We start from the raw sequence: 15,027 nt of genomic DNA on the forward strand, positions 1-15,027 counted from the left end.
GCTCTGTTCTCTGTAAAGCTGACTTGAGACATTTTAATTGTGAAAAGAGGTAAAGAAGTTTGAATTTGAATCTGAATTTTCAGTAAGACTGAAAGTGTACGGTCATTTTTTAACTCCAGGAGTCACACAGTGCCACCTGCTGACAGGGATTCAACACAGTCACCTGAGAACCACAGTTCTAGTATTAAAGCTTTCTGTTGCTGTTTCTTGAATGTGTGGGTAAGTTCACACTATTTATCAAAAGTTGATACATGACATTAAAAAGTATTTGACCTATTTAATCTCTCATTCACTACATCAGGATGCAATGCCATTTTGTATTCTGTTATTTTGATATTATTTTAATTAATGTGTGCAATAAATTAGTTATGCAAACCATGATCACTGGTAAAATGCACAAGCAGACAGACCAGAACAACAAACTACAAATCAGAATTTAATACAAACCCAGGTGTACAGATGACTGATAACAGAGTGTTGTAAGCGTTTTACATGGCTTCGCTCCCTTCTTCCTTCGGTTCAGCAGTTTCTTCAGCCTTTGCAGACAATGGGCTCACTGCATGGATATACAACATTATCCACTGTTTCATTCTTGACCTGTTATAATTGACCTGTGAATGAAATGATCTTATTGGCCCTGTGAAATGTTTCCTCCTTATTTTAAAAACAACTTCTCATGGACAGTAGTTTGTTGGAAAGATGTGTCTGGATGGCAGGTACAAACACACACAGTCTCTGAGGACTATGGGGTGACTGAAATGAGTGACCAGAAACGGACGAATTTGAACAGGTCAGAGGCACATTCAGTTCAGAGACTGTTGGTTCCTCCATGTTTTAGGTCCTTCATGTTTCGTGTTTTAAGCATGTTGAATGGCCAGAGTGCGTCTGTGGATGGAGGAGGCTCTCCTCTGGCACTGCTAGATATCTGAGTCGTCTGGTTCATCGTCCTCCGTGCTCAGGAAGGCGGGGCTTGTGTCGGTGGTGCCATACGACTGGTGGGAGCTGTATCCACCTTGGGGCTCAGTTGTGTCAGAGCGCAGCACCTTGGGAAGGTAAACCTGTGAGGGACAGACACAGAAACTCACAGATGAGGAGCAAACCACAGGGCCGGAGAACGAAGACAAGATGAAAACAAGAAACTGCAAAGGAAGGGTAGTGCAAGAGGAGATAAAAAATGTACTTTAAACCAAAGTTTAAAGTGAGGCATGTTACAGAGGAATATGACAGGCTGTCAGTACATTAAGTTTACTATATTTCTGCTGTGTCGTTCTCTAGGGAATGAAAACATTTCCACAGTTCCTGTGGACAGGAGACACTTACTGAGCCGCAAGAACTAACAGAGACACATTCAGCATCATCCTCTTCATCTTCCTTCACCTTAAAAACAATTAACACACACACACACACACACACACAGAGAGAGAAAGAGTGGTGAAAGAAACAGTAAAATAAAAGAAGAGTATTAAAATCATTGGGGGAACAATACAAACTGAGACCAGGAGAGGGAGCCTTACTGCATAGTTCTGGGGGAAAAGGTATTTGAAATGGCCGAAGCAGGAATAACTTATGCCAATGAAGATGGTCACACACAACACAACCAGAGTGAAGAGCGATGTCTCTGCCATGAAGCCTGATCACACAGACACACACACACGCGTGTGCACGCACACACACACACGCGCGCGCGCACGCACACACACACACACACACACACACAAGAGATGTAATCTGGAATGTACATTTACCTCAGTTTGTCTCATATCACAAAGTACAAAAACTGATTATCAATGACATTATTTTATTAGTATCATAATTAGGCATGCACCAAAATTTCAGCAGCCCATCAGTTATGGCCAGCGTGGCAAAAATAAGACCTGCTGGCTGACAGCCAATGGCGTGAAGGTTCTAACTGACACTCACGATGTCATTAACATTAAGGGCCATCAGGCTATAATACCTAACATAATAGCTAAAATAATCCTTCTCTATCTGCTTTTATTTTGTGCCTCATTGTGTTTAACAGATTTAATTTTCTACCTGGAAAAACAACACCCCTGTCTCACCTCACTTTAGACAATGTACATGAATCTGTCATTAAATGTATGACAGGCTTACATTTATGGTGTAGGGTCAACAGTTGCTCAAAACATTTACTAAAAATCAGAATGCAGATTTGACTATCACTGTCAGTACTGGGCTACAGACATGACCACTATCAGTACAAAGTATTGTATCAGCCAACAGACTGCCATCTTATTAGTGTCAGCTATAGGCCAGGAGTTGACATTTTGGTTCATTATTTATCATAATACTGGTGTTCATAATACGATGGCCCCGCCCACAGGGAGTGAGTGGTCGCTGAATGATTTGATGAGTATAAAAGTGATAGAAACCATATTTCATGGTCATCTTCAGGCCTGAACCCAATGCATTCTGTAGTGACACTTTTTACAGTGTTTTCCACTGCTGTTAAAAAATGATGGAATTTCTCCTGAAAGAAAGGCATCACACCCCTCTGTTATGTAGTATTAATGAACTATTAATAATAGAAATAAATAACAACAGCAATAACAACAACAACATTAATAGCAACAATAATGTCCAGACATTCTGGTCTTTTCCCTGGGTTAGCGTAAATTCACGTCTTCTCTAACCTTTAACACAATAAAACGCTGTTTGGACTAACAGCTGGTTTCTGAGTCATGTTCTGAATGAGAACCAGAATCAAATTCAACACCTTTATTATCTACTCAATAACTCCATTTGGTCACCATCCACTCAGTAAAGCCCTCCATCCAATCATTTTTCATATAATCCACTCAGTAAAGCCCTCCATCCAATCATTTTTCATGTAATCCACTCAGTAAAGCCCTCCATCCAATCATTTTTCATGTAACCCACTCAGTGAAGCCCTTTATCCAATCATTTTCCATCTAAGCCCTCCATCCAAGCACCCTCTACACACTGCCCCCTCACACCGAACAACTCCACTCACTAACCTTTCCATCCACTTACCATCTCTCCACTAATCCGTTTTTCTTATCAGCTTCCACCTACTAAGTCATACATCCAATCACATTCAAGCTACTAAGCTCTCCATCCAGTCACATTCCAACTACTAACCCCTTCGCCCAACCACCGCTACCTCTTCCAGCCAATCACCATCCGCTTGCTAACCCCTCCACCAAGTCAAATAGTCAGGCAGCCACGTTACATCTTTAAGTCCATTGTGTTCGTCCTCTCACCTGTTCTGATCACTGAGAAGAAATAGAGCCAGAGCAGGCAGATAATGGGTGCAGCTAGAGCTTGATTGACAGCTCCCAAGTGGACTTGGCGGTCCAGTCGAGCGGGCAGGTAGGTAAAATACAGGTTGTGCTTGTCCACCAAGTGCTTCAGCATCAGGTAGAGGAGACCTGTACATCACACACAGACACACACAGACCCAAGAGGGCTGTCAGTCTCACAGCATACAAGGACAGAAACACACATACAGCTACACACATAATGTTATACATGTGTGAGTGTGTGCACACATTTGTGTGTGTGTTTCATACCAAAAGGCACTATGACAGGGCAGGTGATGCTGTAGGCCATAATAACAGTGAATACACATAGAGTCCATCCATACATGGCACCATATTCAAACTCATACGCCTGGTTCTGTATAAAAGCAAAGAGATAAAGACTAAGAAAAAGGGAAAGACACAAAGAGAGAGGACAATAAAACTACTCCTTTAACAAAACACACGAGAACATGGAAGTGTAGGTGAGGGAACAGTAGAATATGGAGGTGTAGGTGAGGGAACAGTAGAATATGGAGGTGTAGGTGAGGGAACAGTGGAGTATGGAGGTGTAGGTGAGGGAACAGTAGAATATGGAAGTGTAGGTGAGGGAACAGTAGAATATGGAGGTGTAGGTGAGGGAACAGTGGAGTATGGAGGTGTAGGTGAGGGAGCAGTAGAATATGGAGGCGTAGGTGAGGGAACAGTAGAATATGGAGGTGTAGGTGAGGGAACAGTGGAGTATGGAGGTGTAGGTGAGGGAGCAGTGGAGTATGGAGGTGAAGGTGAGGGAACAGTGGAGTATGGAGGTGTAGGTGAGGGAACAGTAGAATATGGAGGTGTAGGTGAGGGAACAGCAGAATATGGAGGTGTAGGTGAGGGAACAGTGGAGTATGGAGGTGTAGGTGAGGGAGCAGTAGAATATGGAGGTGTAGGTGAGGGAGCAGTAGAATATGGAGGTGTAGGTGAGGGAACAGTAGAATATGGAGGTGTAAGTGAGGGAACAGTGGAGTATGGAGGTGTAGGTGAGGGAACAGTGGAGTGTGGAGGTGTAGGTGAGGGAACAGTGGAGTATGGAGGTGTAGGTGAGGGAACAGTAGAATATGGAGGTGTAGGTGAGGGAGCAGTGGAATATGGAGGTGTAGGTGAGGGAACAGTAGAATATGGAGGTGTAGGTGAGGGAGCAGTAGAATATGGAGGTGTAGGTGAGGGAACAGTAGAATATGGAGGTGTAGGTGAGGGAACAGTGGAGTATGGAGGTGTAGGTGAGGGAGCAGTGGAGTATGGAGGTGAAGGTGAGGGAACAGTAGAATATGGAGGTGTAGGTGAGGGAACAGTGGAGTATGGAGGTGTAGGTGAGGGAACAGTAGAATATGGAGGTGTAGGTGAGGGAGCAGTGGAGTATGGAGGTGAAGGTGAGGGAACAGTGGAGTATGGAGGTGTAGGTGAGGGAACAGTGGAGTATGGAGGTGTAGGTGAGGGAACAGTAGAATATGGAGGTGTAGGTGAGGGAGCAGTAGAATATTGAGGTGTAGGTGAGGGAACAGTAGAATATGGAGGTGTAAGTGAGGGAACAGTGGAGTATGGAGGTGTAGGTGAGGGAACAGTGGAGTGTGGAGGTGTAGGTGAGGGAACAGTGGAGTATGGAGGTGTAGGTGAGGGAACAGTGGAGTATGGAGGTGTAGGTGAGGGAGCAGTGGAGTATGGAGGTGTAGGTGAGGGAACAGTAGAATATGGAGGTGTAGGTGAGGGAGCAGTGGAATATGGAGGTGTAGGTGAGGGAACAGTAGAATATGGAGGTGTAGGTGAGGGAGCAGTAGAATATGGAGGTGTAGGTGAGGGAACAGTAGAATATGGAGGTGTAGGTGAGGGAACAGTGGAGTATGGAGGTGTAGGTGAGGGAGCAGTGGAGTATGGAGGTGAAGGTGAGGGAACAGTAGAATATGGAGGTGTAGGTGAGGGAACAGTGGAGTATGGAGGTGTAGGTGAGGGAACAGTAGAATATGGAGGTGTAGGTGAGGGAGCAGTGGAGTATGGAGGTGAAGGTGAGGGAACAGTGGAGTATGGAGGTGTAGGTGAGGGAACAGTAGAATATGGAGGTGTAGGTGAGGGAACAGCAGAATATGGAGGTGTAGGTGAGGGAGCAGTAGAATATTGAGGTGTAGGTGAGGGAACAGTAGAATATGGAGGTGTAAGTGAGGGAACAGTGGAGTATGGAGGTGTAGGTGAGGGAACAGTGGAGTGTGGAGGTGTAGGTGAGGGAACAGTGGAGTATGGAGGTGTAGGTGAGGGAACAGTGGAGTATGGAGGTGTAGGTGAGGGAGCAGTAGAATATGGAGGTGTAGGTGAGGGAGCAGTGGAATATGGAGGTGTAGGTGAGGGAACAGTAGAATATGGAGGTGTAGGTGAGGGAACAGTGGAGTATGGAGGTGTAGGTGAGGGAACAGTAGAATATGGAGGTGTAGGTGAGGGAACAGTGGAGTATGGAGGTGTAGGTGAGGGAGCAGTGGAGTATGGAGGTGAAGGTGAGGGAACAGTGGAGTATGGAGGTGTAGGTGAGGGAACAGTAGAATATGGAGGTGTAGGTGAGGGAGCAGTGGAATATGGAGGTGTAGGTGAGGGAACAGTAGAATATGGAGGTGTAGGTGAGGGAGCAGTAGAATATGGAGGTGTAGGTGAGGGAACAGTAGAATATGGAGGTGTAGGTGAGGGAACAGTGGAGTATGGAGGTGTAGGTGAGGGAGCAGTGGAGTATGGAGGTGAAGGTGAGGGAACAGTGGAGTATGGAGGTGTAGGTGAGGGAACAGTGGAGTATGGAGGTGTAGGTGAGGGAACAGTGGAGTATGGAGGTGTATGTGAGGGAACAGTAGAATATGGAGGTGTAAGTGAGGGAACAGTGGAGTATGGAGGTGTAGGTGAGGGAACAGCAGAATATGGAGGTGTAGGTGAGGGAGCAGTAGAATATTGAGGTGTAGGTGAGGGAACAGTAGAATATGGAGGTGTAAGTGAGGGAACAGTGGAGTATGGAGGTGTAGGTGAGGGAACAGTGGAGTATGGAGGTGTAGGTGAGGGAACAGTGGAGTATGGAGGTGTAGGTGAGGGAACAGTGGAGTATGGAGGTGTAGGTGAGGGAACAGTGGAATATGGAGGTGTAGGTGAGGGAACAGTGGAGTATGGAGGTGTAGGTGAGGGAACAGTAGAATATGGAGGTGTAGGTGAGGGAACAGTGGAGTATGGAGGTGTAGGTGAGGGAGCAATGGAGTATGGAGGTGTAGGTGAGGGAACAGTGGAATATGGAGGTGTAGGTGAGGGAACAGTGGAGTATGGAGGTGTAGGTGAGGGAACAGTAGAATATGGAGGTGTAGGTGAGGGAACAGTGGAATATGGAGGTGTAGGTGAGGGAACAGTGGAGTATGGAGGTGTAGGTGAGGGAACAGTAGAATATGGAGGTGTAGGTGAGGGAACAGTGGAGTATGGAGGTGTAGGTGAGGGAGCAGTAGAATATGGAGGTGTAGGTGAGGGAACAGTAGAATATGGAGGTGTAGGTGAGGGAACAGTGGAGTATGGAGGTGTAGGTGAGGGAACAGTAGAATATGGAGGTGTAGGTGAGGGAACAGTGGAGTATGGAGGTGTAGGTGAGGGAACAGTGGAGTATGGAGGTGTAGGTGAGGGAACAGTGGAGTATGGAGGTGTAGGTGAGGGAACAGTAGAATATGGAGGTGTAGGTGAGGGAACAGTGGAGTATGGAGGTGTAGGTGAGGGAGCAGTAGAATATGGAGGTGTAGGTGAGGGAACATCTGGAGGACTAACCTGTTTGACGTACTTCCTCTCTGCTGCAGAGCGGGCCAGAGCCATACGGATGGTGTAGAGAAGTAACCCTGGCAACCGGAGGAGCTCCATCCCTGACCCCACTAATCCTGCTGCAATAACATAGTTGACAAAGAATGCCCCCTGATCGGGCAAGAAAACACACCTGTACAGGAGGAGAAAAGGAAAGAAAAACATAAACTCTAAAAAAAATCTTTTTCCCAATTCCAAATGATCTGAGAGTGGAGAGTGGATTCAGCACACCCTTGGAACATGCAGTCAGAAAAGACTGAGAGAGACACGGAGCGAAGACGAGACAATAAAGAAAGACAAAGCGGCCAAGAACGACAGAAGACAGAAAACAAAGGATATTCAAGAGCATTTAAGGATTTAGAAAAATGAACCAGAACATGTTAGAACAGTGGGCAAAGCAAAGAGCAGGGGAAAGGGACATTGGATAAAAACTCACTCAAATCGCAGCTTGCCCTCTGACTGAGTGTCAAACAACCACCGAAACAACACGTCCAGACTGTAAACGAAACACAACAGTCTAGGTCAGGTGAACAGGTACCTGCAGGTAATGCTAATAGTGTACGGTGTGGCTGGTGTATAGTATGGGTGGGGTGCTGAATAGAATGGGCAATATATGAGGTGAGCGGTGTATACGGTGGGTGGTGTATGGCATGGGGTGGTGTATGATGTGAGTGGTGTATGGGGTGTATGATGTGAGTGGTGTATGATGTGGGTGGTGTATGATGTGGGTGGTGTATGAGGTGAGTGGTGTACAGGGTGTATGATGTGGGTGGTGTATGGGGTGTATGTAGTGGATGGTGTGTAGTGTGGGTGGTGTATGATGTGGGTGGTGTATGATGTGGGTGGTGTATGATGTGAGTGGTGTACAGGGTTTATGATGTGGGTGGTGCATGGGGTGTATGATGTGGGTGGTGTATGGGGTGCATGATGTGAGTGGTGTATGATGTGAGTGGTGTATGATGTGGGTGGTGTATGGGGTGTATGTTGTGGATGGTGTGTAGTGTGGGTGGTGTATGATATGGGTGGTGTATGATGTGAGTGGTGTACAGGGTGTATGATGTGGGTGGTGTATGGGGTGTATGATGTGAGTGGTGTATGATGTGGGTTGTGTGTATGATGTAGGTGGTGTGTATGATGTGGGTGGTGTGTAGTGTGAGTGGTGTATGATGTGTATGGTGTATGATGTGGGTGGTGTATGATGTGATGTGGGTGGTGTATGGGGTGTATGATGTGAGTGGTGTATGATGTGGGTGGTGTATGGGGTGTATGTAGTGGATGGTGTGTAGTGTGGGTGGTGTATGATATGGGTGGTGTATGATGTGAGTGGTGTATAATGTGGGTGGTGTATGGGGTGTATGTAGTGGATGGTGTGTAGTGTGGGTGGTGTATGATATGAGTGGTGTACAGGGTGTATGATGTGGGTGGTGTATGGGGTGTATGATGTGAGTGGTGTATGATATGGGTGGTGTATGATGTGAGTGGTGTACAGGGTGTATGATGTGGGTGGTGCATGGGGTGTATGATGTGGGTGGTGTATGGGGTGTATGTTGTGGATGGTGTGTAGTGTGGGTGGTGTATGATGTGGGTGGTGTATGATATGGGTGGTGTATGATGTGAGTGGTGTACAGGGTGTATGATGGTGGTGGTGTATGGGGTGTATGATGTGGGTGGTGTATGATGTGGGTGGTGTGTAGTGTGAGTGGTGTATGATATGGGTGGTGTGTAGTGTGAGTGGTGTATGATATGGGTGGTGTATGATGTGAGTGGTGTACTGGGTGTATGATGTGGGTGGTGTATGGGGTGTATGTAGTGGATGGTGTGTAGTGTGGGTGGTGTATGATATGAGTGGTGTACAGGGTGTATGATGTGGGTGGTGTATGGGGTGTATGATGTGAGTGGTGTATGATATGGGTGGTGTATGATATGAGTGGTGTACAGGGTGTATGATGTGGGTGGTGTATGGGGTGTATGATGTGAGTGGTGTATGATATGGGTGGTGTATGATGTGAGTGGTGTACAGGGTGTATGATGGTGGTGGTGTATGGGGTGTATGATGTGGGTGGTGTATGGGGTGTATGTAGTGGATGGTGTGTAGTGTGGGTGGTGTATGATATGAGTGGTGTACAGGGTGTATGATGTGGGTGGTGTATGGGGTGTATGATGTGAGTGGTGTATGATATGGGTGGTGTATGATGTGAGTGGTGTACAGGGTGTATGATGTGGGTGGTGTATGGGGTGTATGTAGTGGATGGTGTGTAGTGTGGGTGGTGTATGATATGGGTGGTGTATGATGTGAGTGGTGTATGATGTGGGTGGTGTGTAGTGTGGGTGGTGTATGATATGGGTGGTGTGTAGTGTGAGTGGTGTATGATATGGGTGGTGCATGATGTGAGTGGTGTATGATGTGGGTGGTGTATGATGTGAGTGGTGTATGATGTGGGTGGTGTGTAGTGTGAGTGGTGTATGATATGGGTGGTGCATGATGTGAGTGGTGTATGATGTGGGTGGTGTATGATGTGAGTGGTGTATGATGTGGGTGGTGTGTAGTGTGGGTGGTGTATGATATGGGTGGTGTATGATGTGAGTGGTGTATGATGTGGGTGGTGTATGGGGTGTAGGATATGGGTGGTGTATGATGTGAGTGGTGTATGATGTGGGTGGTGTATGGGGTGTATGATGTGAGTGGTGTATGATGTGGGTGGTGTATGATGTGGGTGGTGTATGATGTGGGTGGCTGTATGGGTTTGTGGTCAAATAAATCTTACCTTGTTAGACCCAGGGATGGCAGGATAAGTACCATAAAAAGCAGGAAGATGTAAAGCTTGTACATCATACTTAAATTTTCAGTCGACCTACAGACAGAGACAAAAGAGATAATTATCAGTGTGTGTGTGTACATGTGTGAGGTATATGTAAGTGTGTGAGAGAGAAACACAGATTATTACCTCGTCCAATGCGCCTCTCCCAGGGTGGAATAATATACAATGGTGGGAAGTAGGGCAGAGAAGGACCACAGCAACAGGGTGGGGAAGAACTGACTGATCACAGCACTCTGGACAAAACCACAAAACTCACACTGTCACTGCTACACAGGTACTGTAACATTCACCAACACAGTCTACAAAACTCACACTGTCACTGCTACACAGGTACTGTAACGTTCACCAACACAGTCTACAAAACTCACACTGTCACTGCTACACAGGTACTGTAACGTTCACCAACACAGTCTACAAAACTCACACTGTTACTGCTACACAGGTACTGTAACATTCACCAACACAGTCTACAAAATTCAAACTGTTACTGCTACACAGGTACTGTAACATTCACCAACACAGTCTACAAAACTCACACTGTTACTGCTACACAGGTACTGTAACATTCACCAACACAGTCTACAAAACTCACACTGTCACTGCTACACAGGTACTGTAACATTCACCAACACAGTCTACAAAACTCACAATGTTACTGCTACACAGGTACTGTACCATTCACCAACACAGTCTACAAAACTCACAATGTTACTGCTACACAGGTACTGTACCATTCACCAACACAGTCTACAAAACTCACAATGTTACTGCTACACAGGTACTGTAACGTTCACCAACACAGTCTACAAAACTCACACTGTCACTGCTACACAGGTACTGTAACATTCACCAACACAGTCTACAAAACTCACACTGTCACTGCTACACAGGTACTGTAACGTTCACCAACACAGTCTACAAAATTCAAACTGTTACTGCTACACAGGTACTGTAACGTTCACCAACACAGTCTACAAAACTCACACTGTTACTGCTACACAGGTACTGTAACGTTCACCAACACAGTCTACAAAACTCACACTGTTACTGCTACACAGGTACTGTAACGTTCACCAACACAGTCTACAAAACTCACACTGTTACTGCTACACAGGTACTGTAACGTTCACCAACACAGTCTACAAAACTCACACTGTTACTGCTACACAGGTACTGTAACATTCACCAACACAGTCTACAAAATTTACACTGTTACTGCTACACAGGTACTGTAACATTCACCAACACAGTCTACAAAATTAACACTGTTACTGCTACACAGGTACCGTAACATTCACCAACACAGTCTACAAAACTCACAATGTTACTGCTACACAGGTACTGTACCATTCACCAGTACAGTCTACAAAAAGGATTTAAAAAAGGTTTTACCAAAACCCCACTACGAGATCAAACTAAAGTAAATGGAATGATAAATAAATGGTCCCGGTTTTCACAGTTTTCTAAAGATTTCAAGGCAACTCTGAGGCCATTATTCTGCTTGACTATTACAGACTGAAAACGGTGTAAAAAGTTTAGACCAATAGAGCTTTTAAAAATTAGGTTAGGCAAACTAAGATCCTGTGAGGTCACTCAGTCAGGACACTGTCACACTGAGAGGAGAGTAAGAGTCTGACTGTATATCTGAGAGAATGTTACTGGTTGTTTATTCCCTTGTGCAGGTATGCTGGCCAGGGTCACAGTGGGCACTGCCTGATGTTTGGTCGTTTATGTAGCTACTCACATCCTTGCACAAACAGCGCTCTCCTCTAAGCATGTTAAATTATGGAACAACAGCACACGTCACAGACTGGAAAAACACAAAGTGGTAGATTTCACACATATCAGAGAATGTAGTGAGTTCTCACTCACTCACTCATTATCTAAGCCGTTTATCCTAATTAGGGTCGCGGGGGTAGCTGGAGCCTATCCCAATATTCATTGGGCGGAAGGCGGGGAAACACCCTGGACAGGTCGTCAGTCCAAACTATCAAGTTAAAAAATGAAATTGTGTAACTGTGTTGTTTTACTTGGCTGTAAATTGTGCATTTGATGATGTACTGTAAGATTACACTGGCTGGTGGTTTGGGATATTCTGCTATGGGAGGTGGAGGTGAAGTAGCTGTGTCGTGTGTCTGTAGCTGTGTTGTATATCCGTAGCTGTGTCGTATATCTGTAGCTGTGTTGTGTGTCTGTAGCTGTGTTGTATACCTGTAGTTGTGTTGTGTGTTTGTAGTTGTGTTGTATACCTGTAGTTGTGTTGTGTGTCTGTAGCTATTTTGTATACCTGTCTGTAGCTGTGTTGTATACCTGTAGTTGTGTTGTGTGTCTGTAGCTGTGTTGTATACCTGTAGCTGTGTCGTGTGAATGTAGCTGTGTTGTATATCCGTAGTTGTGTTGTGTGTCTGTAGCTATTTTGTATACCTATCTGTAGCTGTGTTGTAAACCTGTAGTTGTGTTGTGTGTCTGTAGCTATGTTGTTTATCCATAGCTGTGTTGTGTGTCTGTAGCTGTGTTGTATATCCGTAGCTGTGTTGTGTGTCTGGAGCTGTGTTGTATACCTGTCTGTAGCTGTGTTGTATACCTGTAGTTGTGTTGTGTGTCTGTAGCTGTGTTGTATACCTGTAGCTGTGTCGTGTGTCTGTAGCTATGTTGTTTATCCGTAGCTGTGTTGTGTGTCTGTAGCTGTGTTGTATATCCGTAGCTGTGTTGCGTGTCTGTAGCTGTGTTGTATTCCTGTCTGTAGCTGTGTTGTATACCTGTAGTTGTGTTGTGTGTCTGTAGCTGTGTTGTATACCTGTAGTTGTGTTGTGTGTTTGTAGCTGTGTTGTATACCTGTAGTTGTGTTGTGTGTCTGTAGCTATTTTGTATACCTATAGTTGTGTTGTATATCCGTAGCTGTGTCGTGTGTCTGTAGCTGTGTTGTATACCTGTAGTTGTGTTGTATATCCGTAGCTGTGTCATGTGTCTGTAGCTGTGTTGTATACCTGTAGTTGTGTTGTATATCCGTAGCTGTGTCATGTGTCTGTAGCTGTGTTGTATATCCGTAGCTGTGTCGTGTGTCTGTAGCTGTGTTGTATATCTGTAGCTGTGTCGTGTGTCTGTAGCTGTGTCGTGTGTCTGTAGCTGTGTTGTATATCTGTAGCTGTGTCATGTGTCTGCAGCTGTGTTGTATATCCGTAGCTGTGTCATGTGTCTGTACCTGTGTTGTATACCTGTAGCTGTGTCATGTGTCTGCAGCTGTGTTGTATACCTGTAGTTGTGTTGTGTGTCTGTAGCTGTGTCGTGTGTCTGTAGCTGTGTTGTATATCTGTAGCTGTGTCGTGTGTCTGCAGCTGTGTTGTATATCCGTAGCTGTGTCATGTGTCTGTACCTGTGTTGTATACCTGTAGTTGTGTTGTGTGTCTGTAGCTGTGTTGTATACCTGTAGCTGTGTAAGGGAAACATTAAGGGAAAAGACAGGCTTGTTTTGTTTGTGTGACTCACATTAAGGTAGTAAATAGGTCTGGTGACATTGAATTTATCGATGGTGCTGATGATAATGGAGGGGGTGGTGAGGAAGAAAAGAAGGATGAAAAGGGAACCGTTAAGCACGAGGAGACGCAGCCACCAGCGGGGCCCCTGCACTGACAGGTTCTCCCTGTGGGAGAGAGAAGGAGAGAGAGCGAGGCACTGAGGTAAATCCAGCACATACACTGGAATGTGTTACTAGAGTTGTACGGTCATTAATCTCACCAATAGATGTTGTTAGGATGGGGGGCGTGGCTCACTCTCCATTGTCTCACTTTCAGAGCCTCACTATTGGTTGATGGCTGTGGCTCTCGACCGCACCCCCGGACAAATCCATCTCTGAAGTCCAAGGCATTGAAATCTTTCAGGATACTGAGAGAGACGAGAGGTGTGGGGCACACAGTGTCTTAATATAAGTACAAAGCTTGAGACACAACTTAGTTATAGAAGTACCCGCTCATTCACACTGTTAACCTACACTCATGTCATTCAAGACAAAAAGTCCTTCTTAATCCAATTAGTTGATTTCAGATTGTGCAATAATTCATTTTTAATCCCAAATTCAGAGATTCACAGAAACAAAACTAAACAAAGGCAATGAGTAAGGTGAGAGAAACACACACACATCCCACGTCTACTGGGAAATGACTAGGGCCACGTCTACTGGGAAATGTCTAGGGCCACGTCTACTGGGATATGACTAGGGCCACGTCTACTGGGATATGACTAGGACCACGTCTACTGGGATATGACTAGGACCACGTCTACTGGGATATGACTAGGACCACGTTTACTGGGATATGACTAAGACTTTGAGTTGGTCAGCCTGCCAACAGCAGAGGTTTTGAGGGATCTTGATGGGAACAGCTCTTTCACTGGAGTAAGAAGTCAGCCTGTAAAGTCAGAATCCTGACAGACCGTCTCCTGCCTCTGGCTCTGCGCTCGTGAGGAATGAGGGGTCAGCTCATGACCTCATTCATCAATTCCAACTCACATGAGGAATGAGAGTCTGAACTGGTTTTGGAAAAAAGATTTCGAGGATGAATTTGAATTTAATCTGGGCTCCTTTGGGTAAAACACAGTCTGTACAAAGTTCTCGTTTCGACCTGTTTCTCCCTCTGTTTACAGAAACACTCTGGATTAGATCACGGAGTCAGACTGAAAACACTCTGGATTAGATCACGGAGCCAGACCGACACTGGCCGCAGAAAAGTGGGTAAAACTGTCATAGTAACAGACACATCTGGGTATGAGCAATAATTTGACCTTATCATTCTTACATGCACCCACAGTGACAGTTAACACTGGAAAAACAACAACAACAAAAACACAAACACAAACAAAGACACCTAAGGAGGACAAACACTCACTGGGCTGTCATGGATTCTGTTTGCAGGGTGACAAAAGCCATTCCCAGAGGATGATCATGCACATTCTCTCTCTGCTTCTTCATTTCTTCATGAAGACAAGTCTCCTGAGCACTGTAGTAGTCTATGGCATCAACCTACACACACACACACACACATACAGACACACACACACACAGACACACACATACAGACAGACACACACACACA

General features: G+C 45.4%; 1 protein-coding gene across 1 annotated transcript in view; it reads right to left on the reverse strand.

Annotated features, from left to right (window-relative positions):
* Nucleotides 1-506: 506 nt before the first annotated feature.
* Nucleotides 507-15,027, reverse strand: part of tmem63a (transmembrane protein 63A) — a 25,262-nt gene continuing 10,741 nt past the window's right edge. Inside the window, exons 12-23 of the mRNA XM_030781410.1 lie at nucleotides 14,821-14,954; nucleotides 13,676-13,822; nucleotides 13,427-13,580; nucleotides 10,067-10,173; nucleotides 9,887-9,973; nucleotides 7,558-7,617; nucleotides 7,092-7,254; nucleotides 3,555-3,660; nucleotides 3,246-3,413; nucleotides 1,515-1,630; nucleotides 1,321-1,377; nucleotides 507-1,058 (exon numbers count right to left, since the gene is read on the reverse strand). Coding sequence (XP_030637270.1) covers nucleotides 918-1,058; nucleotides 1,321-1,377; nucleotides 1,515-1,630; nucleotides 3,246-3,413; nucleotides 3,555-3,660; nucleotides 7,092-7,254; nucleotides 7,558-7,617; nucleotides 9,887-9,973; nucleotides 10,067-10,173; nucleotides 13,427-13,580; nucleotides 13,676-13,822; nucleotides 14,821-14,954 — 1,440 coding nt within the window. The 3' untranslated portion in view covers nucleotides 507-917. The remainder of the gene's footprint in view (nucleotides 1,059-1,320; nucleotides 1,378-1,514; nucleotides 1,631-3,245; nucleotides 3,414-3,554; nucleotides 3,661-7,091; nucleotides 7,255-7,557; nucleotides 7,618-9,886; nucleotides 9,974-10,066; nucleotides 10,174-13,426; nucleotides 13,581-13,675; nucleotides 13,823-14,820; nucleotides 14,955-15,027) is intronic.

This window comes from Chanos chanos, chromosome 8 (genome assembly GCF_902362185.1).
Source record: "Chanos chanos chromosome 8, fChaCha1.1, whole genome shotgun sequence".
NCBI classification, from domain to species: domain Eukaryota; kingdom Metazoa; phylum Chordata; class Actinopteri; order Gonorynchiformes; family Chanidae; genus Chanos; species Chanos chanos.